The sequence below is a fragment of the Festucalex cinctus genome, chromosome 2 (assembly GCF_051991245.1).
Source record: "Festucalex cinctus isolate MCC-2025b chromosome 2, RoL_Fcin_1.0, whole genome shotgun sequence".
In the NCBI taxonomy this organism is placed as follows: Eukaryota; Metazoa; Chordata; class Actinopteri; order Syngnathiformes; family Syngnathidae; genus Festucalex; species Festucalex cinctus.
Genome location: NC_135412.1, coordinates 23,614,557 through 23,634,597, shown reverse-complemented (window position 1 = coordinate 23,634,597; position 20,041 = coordinate 23,614,557). Strand labels below are relative to the sequence as shown.

At 40.0% G+C, this 20,041-nt stretch overlaps 1 protein-coding gene across 17 annotated transcripts in view; it reads left to right on the top strand.

The window, feature by feature from the left end:
- The window catches only part of unc80 (unc-80 homolog (C. elegans)), an 82,405-nt gene that overhangs the window by 3,341 nt on the left and 59,023 nt on the right, over window positions 1–20,041 (top strand). For all 17 annotated transcript variants that reach the window (XR_013282422.1, XM_077513828.1, XM_077513825.1 and 14 more), the window contains exons 4-15: window positions 316–671; window positions 2,104–2,227; window positions 2,318–2,382; window positions 4,772–4,917; window positions 13,073–13,346; window positions 14,744–14,878; window positions 14,960–15,176; window positions 16,801–16,941; window positions 18,009–18,277; window positions 19,094–19,423; window positions 19,643–19,774; window positions 19,884–20,031. Coding sequence is in view for 16 of the 17 variants with exons in the window: in XM_077513828.1 (XP_077369954.1) it covers window positions 316–671; window positions 2,104–2,227; window positions 2,318–2,382; window positions 4,772–4,917; window positions 13,073–13,346; window positions 14,744–14,878; window positions 14,960–15,176; window positions 16,801–16,941; window positions 18,009–18,277; window positions 19,094–19,423; window positions 19,643–19,774; window positions 19,884–20,031 (2,337 nt within the window). In the remaining variant the exon portion in view is untranslated. The remainder of the gene's footprint in view (window positions 1–315; window positions 672–2,103; window positions 2,228–2,317; window positions 2,383–4,771; window positions 4,918–13,072; window positions 13,347–14,743; window positions 14,879–14,959; window positions 15,177–16,800; window positions 16,942–18,008; window positions 18,278–19,093; window positions 19,424–19,642; window positions 19,775–19,883; window positions 20,032–20,041) is intronic.

Here is a 20,041-nt window from a genome sequence, read left to right as displayed (position 1 = left end):
ATTATGGAGTGCTGTATCAATGACTAAAAGATGCCACCATATTTCTATTAATTTAACTTTTTTTCCACTTTGATTTTAAGAAGAATATGAAACTTAGAAAACAAAATTTTGTTGTGCATTTTATTGTACATTTGCAACAGATGTAAAATTTGCGATTCATCGTGAGTTTCATGATGTGTCATTTCAACAGTACTTCCCAGGCGTCAATTACTACTTTCTTACAATCCAGGTCTTTTGCACCATCTTGAGGCACCCCCCAAAGAGGACATTTGACGCTCTGGTAACATCGACTGTCGTCTTTTTGCCCTCTGACAGGTCATCAGGACAAACTGGGCGTGGCTGAGACCAAGCTGCTCCATACGTTGCACTGGATGTTGTTGGATGCGGCGCAGGAGTGCAATCACGAGCCCAGCCTGGGTCACGGCTGGTCCGCCGGCAGCGGCGGCGGCGGAGGCGGTGGCGCCTTCCTGCAGGCGGTGGGGAACCAGGGCTCGTCTCCCGCCGCGCCCGGCTCCTGCTCCAGCTCTGCCGTATTAGGGGGGTCGGGCCCCCAGCGCGGCAGCTCCCAGCTGGAGGAGGATGAGCACACTCGCACCAAGTTGTTTCACAAGAGCATGGCCACCGTCGAGCTGTTTGTCTTCCTCTTCGCGCCGCTCATTCACCGGATTAAGGTCATTTCACACCCCCGACAGGCGACTCATTTGCACTAGTGTTCATTTTGTCAATGAAAACTGAACAAAAATACATTTCGTCAACGCACATTTTTCCCCCCGGACTAAAACTAGACTAGACTAATGCCCAATTGACACTGGCGAACGGACGCGGTGCCTTTTCCGTACGGACACCGCAAGAATAGAACGCATTCCAGTCTACGTGTCAATTCACATCAGCTGCGGTGCGGTGTGGAACGGATGCGGCGATGTGGAAGGTTTCCGCAAGCGTTCTATCTTTTTTCCGGACGCCGCATGCGAATTTTCATAAAGCTGAAGAAATGACACGCGTCGGACAGGAAGTCGGGCGCCTCTCATCAAGGTAAATCCGGTATATTTCAAAATAAAAAATTTTGTGGGGAGGGTAACTAGCTAACTACATAGCATGACACGAGTTGGACATTTAAGACAAAAAAATCAGCTCAGAATAAATTAAACAAGACAACACTATTGAAGCATAAAACCTATTTACCCATGGTAGAACTCCCAGAAATAATATGTCCAAAAAGCATATTTCGATGTGACAACAGGCAAGCGTGGCTATATTGTTTACAAAAGAGGACTCTATACACGGTTGTTATCGTGTGAACTCAACTCTCCAGCGTGAACCCCACGTCAACTTGTGGTCTGGCGGGTGCACATTTCCGAACACGTAACGCACGCGGTGTGAATTGCAGTCCTTGCGGAAGCCGTACAGAAGCCATATGGAAAACTCACCGCGTCCTTTCCACAGTCAATGTGAATTGGGCATAAAACCCTCATGAATAAACAATAACTGGTACTAAATCAGTAAGCATTTTCATCGACTCATGAAAACGAGATGAAAATGTACTGCACTTAATAAAAACTGGACTAAAATATGGACATTTTAGTTCATGAACAAAAACGAGATGAAAATGATATGATTGTGTAAAATGAATAAATAAATAAGGAGAGAACTATTACATTCCAACAATAATGTTTGCTAACTTACTGGCTCGTAGCATGGAGCCATATTTGACACTTGTTGATATACTGTAATTGTGTGTGAAGTTGTTTTACATAAAAATGATTAGAGAAACTTGTATGTGAAATGATTTTAGATCCGAAATGTTCAACATATCCGCTGACAAAAAATGTACAGGGGTAAAATGATTGTCCTGACTAAAAAGTAGACTAAAACGTTGACAGATTTTGTTGACTAAAACTAGATGACTAAAATGTTTTCTTGGGCTGAAATAAAGACTAAAATGCTAGTTTTATATTAGACTAAAAATAACTAAAATGCTAGTTTTATAGTCGACCAAAAATAGACTAAATAAAAACGGGATGGTGTGGACTATCTATGTCCTATATAAAAACGAACAAGCGTGATTGAAACTGGACAAAAACTGAGACGAAATTTTTGTTGCAGGAGTCAGACTTGACCTTCCGTCTCGTCAGCGGTCTGATCATTTGGCAGCCGATGTGGGAGCACCGGCAGCCCGACATCCCCGCCTTCACCGCCCTCATCAAACCGCTCCGAAACATCGTAACAGGTCAGTAGAAAAGCACCTTTCGCTTCTCCAGATGAAAGAATGACAATAAAAAAAAAAAGAATACATTATTTGCATTGTGTGCCTCACCAGCAAAACGAAACTCCCCAGTTATCAACCAGTGCAGCCCGTGTGGGTCTGGAAACCCGGGTCCCATGGTGAGTGTTTTCCATTACCACACCAATTTCGTCACAATGTGCGCATCAAGTCTTTGTGTTGATTGGATTTGCTCAGGGAAGAAACTTCAAAGTCAAAGGGAGTGTGATTAGCGTTGGATGATATACAGTGGTACCTCTACTTACAAACGTCCCTTCATATGAAATTTTCAATTTATGAAACTCCTAACAGGAGAATATTGCGTCTTGTTACGAAAGAAGTTTCAGGACACGAAAGGTAAAAATACAGTATGCGCTGCTACTCGTAGCTCCCAGAGTTTCCTGAACGCAACATACTTACAGCTGCAGATAGATAATTGATATAACTATGTAGCGTCCTCATCATTCGCCCCTCGGGCCATGAGGTGTTCAGATAGTTTGACGTAAATGTGTTCACTAATGCTGCGATTGGCTGGCAACCAGTTCAGGGTGTACCCGACCTACTGCCCATTGCCAGCTGGGATGGGCTCCGACACCCCCCGCGACCCTTGTGAGAAGCAAGCGGTTGAGAAAATGATGGATGGATGGATGGTATTTACTAACGGGCGACGCATTTGTGCAAAAATTCATACAATTGGTGATTGATAAAGGCTACGTTGCACAGTAAGTTTTTAGTTGCGACGAGACAGGCCTCGCCGTACCTGAAGTTTTGGGATTTGTTGAAAAGGATCAGACAGAAAAAGTGTTCACCAGTCGGGCGATCGCTCACTATGATGATGTTTGCCTTGGACACACTTTCGGAGGATTGTTAAAAAAAAAACAACCAAAAAACCAAACATCCTTGGATCAGTTCTTTACAAAACACCAGGCAAAAAAAAACACTTCTGAGAGAGAACATGAACCAAAGAGGGCAAAAAAATACGAGGACAGCAGTTAAAAAGGTAAATGACTAGTGATGCACGATAATATCGGTGGCCGATAATTATCGGCACTTATCGATCATTTTGACATCAAACAGATAAACCAGATAATAGAGAAATCTGCCAATAATTATTGGCAATTTGATTTCATACAGATAAACCAGATAATAAAGAAATCCATCAATAATTATAAACATGTTACGTTGGTCCATCTGTTTATTTGTTACATGTTTGGATGCATTTTTATGTTTTATAAAACATTTATGTCTGAATTATGGGAGGCTTGGAACGGATTAGCCATTTTACATGTGAATTGCTGTTCGTTTTATGATTTTTTTCATTAGACTACGATGGGTCTGGAACGGATTAAATTTGTAAGTCGAGGTACCACTGTGTCACGTTTTCCAATCAATGCGGTATCATTTAGTTTTACGTTTTACAATACAGAATTTGGTTCTCATGCAATGCAGTATAAACAGCAATTTTTCAGGTAAGAAACAAATTATTTCACTCCAGAATTTATTTATGGAAGTACTAAAAATTTGACCCGGAGATTACTGAACAGGTTTTGTTTTTTCAACGTGCAATAGCAGTTTGATGTACATCTAAAACACGTTTCATTTGCCTTACCGTTTTTGTAAAATAAAAACAAAACACAATAAATAATGCCAAAGTCACAAAGAGTTTGACAAAAAGATAGCCTCATACAAAAAAATATAAAATACAATGCCATAAAACCAATATCTATACTGTATAGATAGACAGACATGTAAAATATGTGTATATACAGCATAAACATAAGAGCAGTGAGGCAAAAAAACATTAAAATACAATAACATTTTATTAAAAAAATACAATCAAAATCTAGTTAGTTCTAAAAGGTAGGGATGTAACGATATCCAAATATCACCATACGATATCACGATATGAAGGCCACGATACAATAATTATCATGATATTATGGGGAGGTTGGCGATACAAAAAAAAGGTCACAATATTGTAAAAAAAAAAAAAAAGAAAAAAAAAAGATACAATATTGACAACTTACAATCTCTAATAAGACTTAATATTCAGGCACTTAATTGTTAATGCACGCACACATTGAGTTCCTCCACATATTGACTCGCTTCACAAGCGTATTACGTGGCACGTGCGCCTTCATCTGACCATTTGCGTGGATTTGAAACATCGAAGGGCCAAAACATGCCTTGTGAAAATTAAACTGCATTTAAAAATAAGCCACCATAGGGTGCTAGAACTGCACAAATCGAAATCAACCTGACTTTTTTTTTTTAACAGTTGTACTGCTTTTAATATCGTGACATGACGACGACGATATATTGTGGCAGTTTTAATATTGTGATATCACGATATTGCCATTATTGTTACATCCCTACTAAAAAGCCCGATTAAAAAAGAATTTTTTTAAATGTTTTTAAAACATGAATTCAGTTAGTCGAGGTCCAAGCAGAAACCGTGACGTCTTGAATCATCCTCAACTAACATCAGTCTTCTTGTGGTGCCTTCCACAGGATTTCCAGGTGGTTTGTGAGGCCGGCCTTTCCGATTCGTCATCCTCCCCAGCCACAGGGGAGCACAGCTGTCGCCGCGGCAACTCTGTGGAGAAAGGCGGACCTTCCCAGCAACCCCCACCGCTCAAAGGACCGTCCAAGAAAAAGTTAGTGCCATTTATTTGACGGGAAAAACATAAACAAGATGGTTTCGTGCACCTCCATCACATCATACGTCATGCAGAGGAGGACATATTTTCATTCAAGGTCACTCACATTTGCTAATGTTTCAGTAGTCAATAATTCTCTCATAACTTACAAGCTCTGGGGAAAAAAATGAACACTCCAAGGGGATCAATTTATGCCAACAAACAGCACTAGCCTCCTTTTACGTGATTGATTTCTTGCTTTTATTTGTTTGTCAGTAATTGTTTAACCTTGCAGTCAGTCTCGGTCTCACGCCTGATATTACCCACCATCAATCTGTGCTTTTTTTTTTCTTCGCGTTGTTAATCCATCCAATAAAAGCTCCTGCGTGTTCCTTATTATTTCCACCTGCGGATGCTGTCATGATGAACAATTCCTCCGGGGGCAGCAGCGTTGACCCGCGCCGACCCCGCGCCGGTGCCACCATCTCACTGGTGGCTGAGCATTTAGACCCGCGGAAATGTCTGCGAAGCACACAGCTGAGCCCGCGGGGGGGGGGGGGGGGGGGGGGGGGGGGGGGGGGGGGGGGGGGGGGGCGCTGCGTAATGTTGTCTCTCGGACCCACGCTGTCTCCTCGCTCGTGTCGCATGACGAGGGACTATTTGCCCGCATAATCGGGGTAATGATGCTGAAGTAACGTGCTGGCAGTGTTGCTTGCTTGATTGGAGTCAAAAATTCTGGCTCGGTTCAGACTGCCTGCAGCAAGTCTGGCAATATGGACGCTTCCTTGCCCGACTTTGGGGCCAGTCTGTGCCTTTTGGCGCAGATAGGCACTTTTTTTGCTCAGCATCCAATGGCAATGAAATGAAATGAAAGAATACTAACTAGTAGGGGTGTACCAAAAAAAAAAAAATTGATTCTCATAAGAATTGCGATTCTCATTTAATAGGAACCAGAATCGATTTTAAATGTCCCAAAATTGGTTTTATTTAAATTATTTTGTACTGTCTTACTCTTGTTTGTGTGTGTCCTTATTGGGAGCGGTGTTCATGTTGTCCCCGATTTGGCCACTGAGGGGCAGTGTGGTTCCGCGTGTTTTGATACATTAAGTATTAGCCACATTAGAGAGTTGAAGGAAAAAGTCACAATCAAATTATTCCAATAAAAGATGTTTTTCTTGTAGCGTAGAAAGAGCATATGCCGGTGAGTAATGTAAAGATGCTTTCTGTAAATATTCTTGAAACATTTTTGCATGCATGGTAGTGATGTAACGATAAGCGCGATATCGTGATATTGTGATATTAAAACTTCCACAATATCGTCGTCGTCATGTTCACAATATTTAAATGCAACACATCTGTTAAAAAAGTCAGGTTGATTTCAATTTGTGTAGTTCTAGCACCCTCTGGTGGCTAGTTTTTCAGTGCAATTTAATTTTCATTTGGGATGTTTTGGCCCTTCTATGTTGAAAATCTACACTAATTGTCAGATGAAGGGGAACGTAATATGCCTCTGAAGCACGTCAATATGTGGAGGAACTCAATGTGTGCATGCATTAATAACATACTAATAATAAAACATAATAATGAAACAATAATAATAATAATAACATTGCTGTTATGTACAAAAGCACAATATTGTGCTTTTTTTTAAGTATGACAGTTGTTGTTTTTTTTAAATATTCTCACATTTTTCAAATATCGCTAACTTCCCCACAATATTGTAATAATTATCGTATTGTGACCTTCATATCGTGATAATATTGTATCATGACGTTTGGATATCGTTACATTCCTAATGAATAGCTGATCTTTTGAGTGATAAAAATGCCGCGAGTAGTGCGCTAATTAGCATTAACGAGTAAGATTAGAGTAGATCATGACGATTTTTTACACATCTATAAATCGAAGCAGAAATCGTTGTCGATCAAATCATTTTGAATCAAAAATCGATTCTGAATCGAATCGCAGACCCAAAATTCGGAATCGAATCGAATCATGAGACAGTCAAAGATTCCCTCTATAAAACTAGTGTTAATTTTGTCTGCCATTTTCAAATTTCGTCTCAGTTTTAGTCCAATTTCAGTCACGCTTGTTCGTGTTTATCACAGTCAGTCAACCTCATCACATTTTTATTGAGTCCATTTTTAGTCGACTATAAATCTAGCATTTTAATCTTTATTTTAGAAAGAACCCCCCCCCCCCCCATAATTTTAGTCGTCTAGTTTTAGTAAACAAAATCTGTCAACGTTTTAGTCTAGTTTTAGTCAGGAAAAACATTTTACCCCTGTATATATTTTTGTCAGCAGATTATATTGAACCTTTTCGGATCTAAAACTTTTTATTACTATACTACTGTTACTATAATATTTCACATAAAATTTTCTCTCATCTTTTTGATGAAAAATAACTTCACACACAATTACAGTGGCTATTGTCCATGCTATGAGATAGTAAGTTAGCAGTCGCATTAACATTATTGTTGGAATCAGTGATAATTTAGTTGACAAAAACTTTTCGTCACGAAATTTTTTTTTCAGACGAAAGTTAAATGTAAACTAAAAGTGAAACCATACATTGAGACTATAATGATAACTAAAATTGAAATTTTGTCAATGACTAAAACAACAGTGATGAAAATTCATACAATCCAATCAGAAGGAATGAAACGCCAGACACTATACTCAATAACTCCTTAAGATCTATTTCTAGTGGGCACTAAGCATCAACACTTGGTGTTACTGCATGCTAATTAGTCAATTTTCTTGACGCCGTCCCCTGTGGTCGGGCGGGGGTGGTTCTTCTCCCCGCTTCCCCCGCCCCCCCCCCCCCCTTCCCTGTCTGCCCTGCGGCCCCTCCCCCTCCCTCTCCCTGGGCCTGGGGCTCCCTCCCCGGCCCGGGCGTCGGGCTCCGGGGGCCGGGCGAGGGTTTGGGGCCTGCCCCACTCCGGTATAACTCCTGGCGCCCCGGGCGGGCTCCGGTGGCCGGTGGGCTGTCCGGTAGCCCTGCTGCGCTGGCTGTCCGCCCATTGTGGTGCCGGGTGGATGAGGTGGGGGGCGGCAGGGGGTGGGGGTGCTGGGGGGCGGGCGTGCCACCTACACCCGCCGGGTTGGGTGAGGCCCCGCTGGTCGCTCCTCTTACTCACTTCACTAGCTTGCACTATACACTTTGTAAATATACACATAGGGCACACAACACATTTCTTGGTGGGGTGGGGAAGGGTGGAAACACCGTCTTCACCCTTCAACTCCCCTCCAATTTTAATGCACCTCACGTCCAAGGGGAGGGGTGAGTTGGGGCGGGGAGCCATCAGAGGGGATGGACTGCAGTGCCTGGCAGCGCTGTGGTCCCCCCCATTTGTGTCCCTGCCCCACCACTTTGTCCCTCCATTCCCTTTTTTAATGCACCACACATATACATATTCATTTTTTGGGGGGGGATACGGGTGTGTCGGAATAGGGGAAAATTTTTCCCTCTGCTCCGACTCACCTGCTCCCAATTTTAATGCACCACACGCACACACAAAAAGAAAAAAAATAAATAAATAAAAAAAAAAATAAAAAATAAAAAAAAAATAAAAATAAAAAATAAAAGTGAAACCATACATTGAGACTATAATGATAACTAAAATTGAAATTTTGTCAATGACTAAAACAACAGTGATGAAAATTCATACAATCCAATCAGAAGGAATGAAACGCCAGTTTGAGAAAAGAACCGTTCAGAAACTTTTCAGTGTTCAATCATTTGTACATTCATTGCAGCTGTAAGATTAATCTCAAGCAATTTTGCACTTTTTTATTTAGGTGAAAACTAAGTTATATTATTGTCAGTTCAACATGTTTCACTGAAACAATTAATAAAGACATTGTTGTATTAAATGTCTTGCATGTTAAACTGTGTTATCATTTTCTGTATAATAGTTGAAATGTATGCTGAAGGAAAATATCAACTAAACTGTCAATTTAGTCGCCTAAAATTGTTCTTTATTTTCGTCAACTAAAATTGGATTAAAACTAAAATACAATCAGATGACTAAATTATGACTACAACTTTAATTTTAGTCAAAAGACTATAACTAAAACTAAATTTAAATTTCTGTCCCATGTGTTTGTTGTGTGTCACATGACAGTGCCACAGACGTGACAAATTAGCAGAGACAGGATTTTACAAAATCATATTATTTTCGTTTTTGTTCATGAACTATAAATTTTAGTCCCGTTTTTATGAAGTGAAGGACATTTTCGTCTCATCTTCATTAGTTGAGGGAAAATGCTAGAGATAGACCGATATGCTTTTTTCAGGGCCGATACCGATTCCGATTATCGGTAGTCAAGGAGGCAGATAACCGATATTTGAAGCCGATATTCATTTGCAGTAAAAGTTAAAATGTTGGCACCAAATTTTTGAATAATGCAAACCCTAACCGTTCTTTACAATGGATTCTCACACTGCACTTTTCATTTTACATCCTTCTATCTGCAATAAGACGTTGGTGGCGGGGGGAGTTAAATGTGGGGGCCAATGTGACATTACCTTTTATAGCATTTGGGATACTTGTAGTTTTATTCTATAAATGTTATATTTTTATATTTTGAAGTAATAGGAGGAACCCTGTCATTCAAAATGTGCATCAGCTGTGGCATTACTTATTACTACAGCAAAAAAAAAATAAAAAAAATTCCATGAGAAAAACTATTCATCCCTGAACACCATACAGTTCTTGTAGACCTTATTATAATTATTGTTATTGTTACCATATAGACAGTTTTGATAAGCTGAGGATCTTAAATCGAGAACAGCAATATCATGCTACTCCTCTCTACAAGAGAACTGTCAAAAGACACTTCATCATGTAGTTTAGTGCCACTTAGGATGCCCCAATCAACGCAGAAAAAGGTAGAGTAAAATAACTTGGTTATAATAATAGTAAGAATAACTTGGTTAAACAGACATTGTTGCGGTGGACCGCTGCCACTTTCTGCTGTTTAATGTGTTTTACACTTATAGACACGTGTGTGTATATGGGCCCACTATTCTCTCACTACTGTACTGTACTGTATCACTTAATGGCACAGATGTACTTGTCTAAATAATAACTGGGCTGCAACATTGCTAATTCACATTAACAAGCACTGTCTTAGCTGTCCACATGAATAGTTACTAACACACGAGAAAGTTATACAACACACCAAACATGAGCTCATTATTCAAAGTATGAGGCACGTAACGAAATTACATCACTGAACATTAATTGCAGCCGACTACGGCCGTAGATGTTACATATTAGTGGCATCCATTGAGAGCATAATGTCCCAACTCACAGCAGACATGACGTGAAAAGAGAGACAAAACAAGCAAATAAGCACACTATACTTTAGTGCACTTCTCTACTAATGCCAAACATACGGAAGAGAACACGTTCGTGTAGTTAAACGGTGTTTGAGACACTTAATTAGTTACGGAGCGGACTTTAACGAGGTGCACAACGAGCTGTCAATCAAATCGACGTCGAAGCTTAAGGCACACAATGGCAAACCAGTGCGACAAATAAACACAATATAAAGTAACTAAACGCTATTTAGTGTCACTGTGGCATCTGACTGCATAATAACCGCTATGCAACAAGTAGTGGACGTGACCCAGAATGCAATGTGTGCGTCAAGAGAGGTAAATATAATGACGTTACTCTACTCTTAACATGGAACTAGACAATATAATAATGACAACTGTTAATATTTGGAACCTTTGTAACAAACATTATTTACTTGATTAAGTGAAAATGTGTGTGATTCCCTCCCCGAGTAGTTCAAGTAGCGAATTAGCTACTGGGTGTTAGCCTACATGCTAAGCTGAACACACCACTGTTAGCTAGCGGGGATTCAATGCAAGGCAATGCAGCTCCATTCATATAGTGCATTTAATACACAACATAATTCAATGTGTTTAGCTTATCATGGTGAAAAGTTCAGCGGAGTCTCTTCTCTTTTAACTTACCTTCGAAGCATGTGTCTCGCGTTGTGTCCGTGGGTGCGTGTGCTACTGTGATACATGGCATACACTACTGATTGGTTCTGGCTCTTGCACAGCTAACCAATCAGATGCTGCTATGGGCGTTACGTTGCTGGAGTTGGACCCATAACAGACAGAGACGCTCTGGGCTGCATTCGAAGCGAAAAGACGGAGTTTTAAATGGATCGCTCATATCGGCCGTCAGATTAATAAAACAGACCGATACCGATATGTACCAATATGTCAAATATCGGCCCCGATTATCGGCCCGACCGATTATCGGTCTATCTCTAGAAAATGCATATTGATTGAGTCCCACTTTTTGTTTATTAATGAGAGTTCTAGTCTAGTTAAGTTTTAGTCCGGTGAAAAATGTGTGTTGAGGGAAATATTTTTATTTAGTTTTTGTTGATGAAATGAACACTACAATGACGAAAAAGGTCAACACGGTGATGAAATACAAAAGAGGAAAATTGAATATATGTCGTTTTGTATCTGGCACGCTCGCTTGAAAGTGTCGGACAAATCCTTTCATCTCCTGTGATGAATTCGTCTTCGTCATCTCTCACGCATTGAGTGCCTGCTGATGCGGAGGCAGTTTCCATGGCAACGACAGGCTGCCGTACTGCTGTTACTTGCACGGAATCGGGGGGCTGCTTGTGTCTGGAGCGGGCCCGCGGGCGGGGTGGGTGCTGACAGCCCGTATCCCTGGCAACCCGGCAGCAGGCTAGACGGTGAAACATGACGCAGACTCCTCCTTGCCGTTGGCTCCCAAATTGATTCATATCGACCGTTTCCTTCATTACAGCCAGCAAGATGAAATGCCGTCCTCCATCTCTTGTCATATCAATATGTCGAGCGGCGCTCGATACGCCTTGCAGCTCACCAACTGCTGACCTTCATCTGGGCTTATTAATAATGGACTCACGTAGGCTGATGCTCGAGCTTACTCACCGCCCTCTTCTTACTTGCTATTTTTTTATCAAGCAGTTGAACAGGCTTTGAAAAGGGGCTAAAATAAGTAACTACCATACAGGGCAGATATGACGCTAATGCGATATTGGAACAGTGAGGCCAATTGTTGTATTTTTGCTGCTCTTGACACATTTGGCTTTATGGGAATATGATTTTTATTCCTCGGTATTTGCATCTGAAATTGATGCATGGCTTAGAAAAAATGTAAAAAGCACCAAATATTTAGGTAAACAAAATTATTGGAAAAAATAGTCTTAGCATGCACTGAGGTAAAACATTATGGGAATATTATTTTTATTCCGAGGTGTTTGCATCTGAAATTGATGCACAGCTTCGATGACATTATTTTGAAAAAAAAAACAAAAAAACACACCAAATATTTAGGTAAACAAAATTAGTGGAAAAAATATTCTTAGCATACACTGAGGTGAAAAATGATGGGGATATGATTTTTTGCACAGCTTAGACGACAGCATTATTTAGTAAATAAATAAATAAATACACCAAATATTTAGGTAAGCAAAATTATTGCGAAAAAATAGTCTTAGTGCGGACATCCTCGAATCTTTGCCTTCTTCTTTTGTGGTGTGTTTTCAACATTTCATGCTTTCACTACATCCTTTTTAAAAGGGAAGTCAAACAAAAAAAAATGACAATAAAATGTTCTGTGCAGCCCCACTAGTCTAAATATGGTATGTGAGTTCAAGCAGCAAAATCCAGCCGTTTAAGCAGCAAAATCCAGCCGTTTTTTTTATCCATCTCAGGGGGCGGCCATTTTGCCACTTGCTGTCGACTGAAGATGTTATCACAGTTGCTCAGTTGTCAGGTAACAGCCAATCACAGCTCAGCTTCAGAAAACAGGTGAGCACTGTTTGGCCGTTGCTTGACCCATGAGCAACATTGATGTCATCTTCAGTCGACAGCAGGTGGCAAAATGGCCGCCCCCTGAGATGCATAAAAACGGCTGCATTTTGCTTCATATCTCATATTCCACAAATGTATATTAACAAAAAATAAATGAGAAGCACTAAATAGTGGCAGAACAATGCACCCATAAGAGCTTTAAAAAGAGGCGTTAAGTAATGTTGACGTTGTGAATTGACACATTGCAGACAAATGATTGCAGTAAATAGCAAATTGTTTTGATTTCACACAAAAAGTGGCGTGTTCATTTCATGTCTTTCTTCAGGACGTCAGCCCCTGCCGGCGTGCCAGCCTCCCTGTCTCAACGTGCCCGCTATGCCACCTACTTTGACGTTGCGGTGCTGCGCTGCCTTCTGCAGCCCCACTGGACAGAGGAGGGCGTGCACTGGGCGTTGATGTACTACCTCCAACGGCTGAGACACATTCTGGAGGAGAGGCCCGAACGTGTCCCCGAACCTCTGGTTGCTCCACTGCCGCGGCCCCGGAGCAGCTCCATGGTGGCTGCCACCCCCTCGCTGGTCAATACCCACAAAACGCAGGTAGCAGACGGCCACACACACAATGTCTTCTTCTGAAGACATCATTTAATGCACTGCTTCTCAAATGGGGGTACGTGAGATTTTAGAATAGATTTTGAAATTATATGTAAATATTTCAGAAAAAAATACAAGTTTTATATTTATTATATTTATTATTCTTATTATATTTATCTTATATTGAGTAGGGTATTCAATTTCTGTGTCCTAAAAATCCAGCATCTCCCCCATACCAGAATTGTTCGACCCAACTTCTTCAAATCACCTACGTCATTTTTCCCAGATTTTGAAAAATCTTTCCTGAAGGAAACACACACAAAAAAATAGTCAAGTCAAGTTTATTTCTGTAGCCCTTAATCACACAAAAGTCTCAAAGCAAATACCAACGACATCCCCTGATCAAACCACAAAAGGGCAAGGAAAAAATAAAATAAATCGCATCATAAGGAGATGATTTCGGCAAAAAAAATATTTTTGCACAAAAAAAAAAAAAAAGACTCAGGCCACCTAGAATCCCCTGTTAATCACTTTATTTAAAATTCAGTTAATTATTTCTTTTTGAGAACAGGACTTTTCTATGATCCTAAAAGAGGACACTTTATGTTGATAATAATTTGTATGGCGCAAATCTTTATTTCAAATTTAATTAACGATTACATTTAATCAGATTAATCCCATTTTAGAATTTTGATGAATCACAATTAATCAGTTAATTAAAAAGGCTTTTTCATCAACATTTTATGCCTGCCAAATTTGAAGAGCACCTATTATGTGTTAATTCTTTCGACATTTTATGTTATGAGGACATATTCGACATTTTTTTGATCCACTGCACACGCTCATCCTCCTCTTTTTCTAATCCTTTAATTACTTGCCCCATTTAAAATGGGAAAAAATGACCCCAATATTTTGACATACAAAATAATCTGAATGTCATACGCAAACATTTATTAAATGCTTTACTTTAAAGCATGCAGTTATCTTTATTTAACACAACCTGTGCTATTCAACACAACCTTTAAAATCATGCTAAAGGATCATCTGTGGTCAAAATTAATAGTGTGATTTATCTGCATTAATACATGATTAATGCAATCATTTTTTGTGTTTAATTGATTAGTTAACGCTTTAACTCTGACTGAATTTAATTTTTTTAATTTAAATTCTGCACTAAATTTAATTATTTCTTTTTATTTATTTATTTTTTCATTATATCAGTTTATTTCCAAATAGTTCAAGATACCACATAAATAAAGTTTAAAGTTTTTTGTTTTTGATTTTAATTCAATCAGAAACGCTTTGCACTGGTTAGGAGGTGTTTGGCTGAAAAAACATATAGCTGAACTGGACTATATGATGACAGTTGAATGGAGTTTTGAAATGTGTTTTCACCCTGGCAGGATATGAGTCTTAAATGCAACGAAGAGGGCAAATCTCTGAGCACGGAGACGTTTACAAAGGTTTCCCTCACCAACCTTCGTCGCCAAGCTGTACCTGACCTTTCATCTGACCTTGGCATGAACATCTTTAAAAAGGTCAGAGAAACCCGTCCAGATTTTCATTTGGAATCACGACCAGTAACGAGGTTCTGAGCGGGACGTCCCCTATTGTTCCAGTTCAAGAACCGGCGCGAGGACCGGGAGAGGAAGGGGTCCATCCCCTTCCATCACACGGGGAAGAAGCGCCAGCGTCGCATGGGCGTCCCCTTCCTGCTCCATGAGGATCACCTCGACGTCTCGCCCACCCGGAGCACATTCTCCTTCGGGAGCTTCTCGGGCCTGGGCGATGATCGGCGCACTCTGGACCGTGGGGGCTGGCAAGCCACCATCATGGGTATGCGCAGAGGAGTGTTCATTTCATCAACAAAAAAACCCAAACCAAAATCATTTCATCAGCACACATTTGTCACTGGACTAAAACTAGACTAGACTAGACTAAAACCCTCATGAATAAACAATAACTGGCACTAAATCAATATGCATTATTCGACTAATGAAGATGAGATGAAAATGTACTTCACTTAATAAAAGTTGAGCTAAAATCTATAAGACATTTTAGTTCATGAATAAAAATGAGACAAAAAAATGATATGATTTTGTAAAATATTTTTTTTCTCTGCTAATCTGTCACGCCTGTGACACTGTCATGTGACACACAGCACAAACATATGGGAAAAAAAAGTAAATTATAGTTATAACTTAACATTAATCCAACGGCTATAACGTTCCCACAATTCTGTTAATGCGACTGCTAACTAATGCTGGCTAACTTACTAGCTCGTAGCATGGATAGTAGTGATGTAACGATATCCAAACATCATGATACGATATCAAGATATGAAGGTCACCATACAATAATTATCACAATATTGTGGGGAGGTTGGCGATACAAAAAAGGTCACAATATTGTAAAAAAATGATTTCATACTAAAAAAAAAAACCCACAATATTGTGCTTTTGTTAATGCATATAAACAACCTACAATCTCTAATAAGACTTAATATTGAGGTTCTTACTTGCTAATGGGCCAAAACATGCCTTATGAAAATTGAACTGCACTAAAAAAGAAAACTAGCCACCAGAGGGTGCTAGAACTGCACAAATGGAAATCAACCTGACTTGTTTAATAGATGTGCTGCTTTTAATATTGTGACATGACGACAATGATATATTATGGCAGTTTTAATATCGCGATATCACGATACTGCCATTATAGTTACATCCCTCATAGATAGTAGCCACTGTAATTGTGTGTCAAGTTGTTTTTTCATCAAAAAGATGAGAAAACTTTATGTGAAATTGTTTTAGATCCAAAAAGGTATATAATATAAGGTATATAATCTGCCGACAAAAAAAATATATATATACATGGGTAAAATGGTTGTCCTGACTAAAACTAGACTAAAACGTTGACAGTTTTTGTTGACTAAAACTAGACGAATAAAATTACATTTTCTTGGACTAAAATAAAGACTAAAATCTAAATTGCTAGTCGACTAAAAATAGACTAAATAAAAATGGGATGAGGTTGACTAACTGTGATTAAAAACTAACAAGCGTGACTGAAATTGGACTAAAACTGAGACTAAATTTAAAAATGGCAGACCAAATTAACACTAGTACAGTGAATAAAAACCAAGAATCCTAAATCCTCAATTTACGCATCACAATTCCCCCCATCATGGCCCTGTTTGGTGGCTTCTCCTCATTATCAGCCAAAAAAATAAAAATATTCATCCATGTCTCTAAAACTGTGGCTACAAAATTAGTTTTAGTCTCTTGAAGAGACCAAAAAAAAAAAAAAAAGACCACTAAAACATTTTTACCACCTGCTAATTGAACATTCAAATTTGGATAAACTTTGTTTACAATTCTGTCCGCAAAACCTCCTTCTGCCAAGAATTCTCTGGAATTTTCTTTTCTTGTGCGTCCAGGAATATCCCCTCTCTGTGTTGCAGGTAAATTCACGCGTCGGGGCAGCACCGACACAGCCGCCGATGCCGACAGCCTGAGCACCAAGCACTCGCATTCGCACCACTCGCTTCTCCGAGACATGCCCGACCACTCAAACAGCCACAGCGAGAATACCGTCAAAGAGGGTATGGAGCTTGTGTGTGATGTCGCAGCTTTTTGAATGTATTGAAGTTTATGGGGGGTCTTCTATATCATTTTTTTTTTAAGGAAAATGCATATTTTTAATACTATTCTGTAACCACATTTTCCCAACTGTAGTCAGGTTTCCATCCAAATGTTTAGAAATTTTTAAGCACATTTTGTGTAAATGTGCAAATGGACACGCGACTTGTGCATTTTTCCATCCGTTCTTCTTTTGCGAATAGTGAGAGGAGACCACAAGACACAAAATGGACAGATCACTGACCTAAAATTGCATTAATATTTTTCTTTCATTCTAGAAAAAATTGTTTCTTCGTCTCCCGAAACATATCTTACTTTATCATCCGCCTTTTTTTTTTTTTTTTTGTGACTACAAACGTACATGTGACGGAGTATCCGATCAAAACATGCGACGTATATCCGGTCTTGTAGTCGCTTATTCGCAAAATCTGTTTCCATAGCCAAAATGCACATTTTCCCTTTTTTCGATACGCTTCAAAATCCACCCCCTCCAAGCGTAAAAACTTTTTTGTGAATGTTGGGCCTTTTTTACAATTTCTGGCATTTCCATTCAGTTTCTTTTTCACAATTCTTGAAATTTTGAATAAAAATAGGTGGATGAAAACCCTATTTTTAAAGCGCGTCGGGTTATAAGCCTGGTGTGGATTTTTTTTTCTTCTTCACGTCGGACTATAAGCGGATACATACACATCACGGATACATCCTCTACGTTGTGAAATTAGTTATTTAGGCTCAGGCGTTCGCGCAGTGATATCCGTGGCTTAAAAATATAAAAATACATTAGCCGCACCATAACATTGACCGCAGGGGTCCGAACACATGGAGAAAGTAGTGGCTTATAGTCTGTAAAAAATGGAATATGTTTTCTCATTGTTTACACTGTTTACTTATTTTCTAAGTATTTTTGTTTTTCTAACGACAAATGAGCTAGTGTTATTGCTACCTAATATATGATAGTGTTCTGGCATCATTGATGAAGAAATAAGGACAAGTTGATTTTGAGCGTGATGGGCTTGTGTCGTGCTTACAGTTCGATCCCAGATCTCCACCATCACCATGGCGGCGTTCAACACGACCGTGGCGTCCTTCAATGTGGGCTATGCCGACTTCTTCACGGAGCACATGAAAAGGCTCTGCAATCCCGTGGTGGTCCCGGAGATGCCCGTGGAGCCGCTGGCCTGTGCCAACCTCCCTCGCAGCCTGACTGACTCCTGCATCAACTACTCCTGCCAGGAGGAGGGCGACAACATTGAGGGCACCAATAACTTTGTGCTGAAGAACGGAATGTTGGACCTCACAGTGAGTGACAGCTATTTTAATTCAGTTCCAAATTTTATTTCACTCTTAAAAAAAAATGGACAGAAAGAAGTCAAACTTGTGATGTCTGCGCCTGATCAACACCAAATTGAATGAAAGCAAGCAACTGAGACGGTTTCAACGTAACAATTTTACAAATTAATTCAATAGCATGTTTTCGTGCTATATATATTTTTTAGTAATTGTGCTTTCAGATGATTTCTAAAAAATACAGTTGAGATACTGAGATGATTTGGTTTTAACAATCCAGATTATTCCACAAACTGGCACCTTGAATTGAATTAAATACATCGTTCTTTTTGTTTTGTTGTGTGTTTAGTAATTTATACTCACGTTCCCTTTTTTTTTTATCTGATTTGCATGTTATTTGGTAAAATGTCATGATGGGCGGTTATACTCCCATCAATTCATTAAATTTGAAAGTTTTTAGTTGTATAAATATTGGTTTTATTAGTGTGATCTCTGTATCCACATCCAAAAACGACTCAAATAGCTCGTTTCTGTAGAAGAAAGATGGGTTCGGTACAGGATTTGCCAGCACACCCCCACACTTCAATGCAATAGGTCAGGTATGGAACAATCAATGAATTATTTCTTGTTCAACAAGTCTTTAACCTTATGTAAAACGGCTACGGACAACTAAGGTTGCAAAATTTATGGGAATTTTTAGTTTTGGCCAATTATGTATTGGAATTCATTAGGTTGGATTAGATATCTGCAAAAGTAATTAATTTCAATTAATTAAAAAGACTATCAACACATGTAAATGACATTGTTCCTCCTTCTGTTTTGTGTCAGGCCGTGCTGCGCGCCCTCTACGCCGTCCTCAGCCACGACATCAGCTCGAGGATCTGTGACGTGGCGCTCAACATTATCGACTGCCTGCTGCAGGTGGGCGTGGTGCCCGGGATGGGCAAAAAGCTGTCCAAGCCTGACAACAAGGAGAATGAGGAGGTGCGAGCCAAGGACACAGCTGGTCACAGCCTAGGAGGAGGAGGAGGAGGAGGAGGTGGCGGCGGAGGTGGCGGAGATGGTGGCAGTGGCGGCGGAGGCGGCGGGGGTAGCGGCGGAGGAAGTGGGCAAGGGAGCAAGGATGACGTGAAGAATAACAAAGACAATGACAAAAAGGTTTGTTTGACACAAGTCTCCTGTTTCGTTTTATTGAATGTCAAAATCCAGTAATACAGCCATGAATGAAGGGGGGGATTGCTTCTGTGAAAATGGCTGAGAGTGAATGAGTTAATCGCACGTTAAAAAAAAGGAGTGGCGTTAAATGAACTTTAAATGAACTCAAAATGAACGCACTCATTTTGTCACCCCTACTTTTTATAACTTGACAATAAACAGGATGAGAGCTCTTGCCTCAGCACGCATCGGCTGGCCCTTTCCATGCTCATCAAGATCGTCAAGTCTCTGGGCTGTGCTTACGGATGCGGCGAGGGACACCGCGGCCTCTCAGGAGATCGGCTGCGGATGCAGGTCAGAATCGACTTCTTCCTGCTTAGTTTTCCAACAATCCAGCAACATGTATATCTTTTTTTTTTTTTTTCCTTCCTGATGTAAATATTTGATAACTCTGTCCTGTCAGGCCCAACACTGCCTGACTAACCTTTACAAGCTGGACAAGCTGCAGTTTCGTCAGACAATGCGCGACTACGTCAACAAAGATTCCCTGAATAACATTGTGGACTTCCTTCATGCTCTGCTGGGCTTCTGCATGGAGCCCATCACCGACAGTGAGTATGT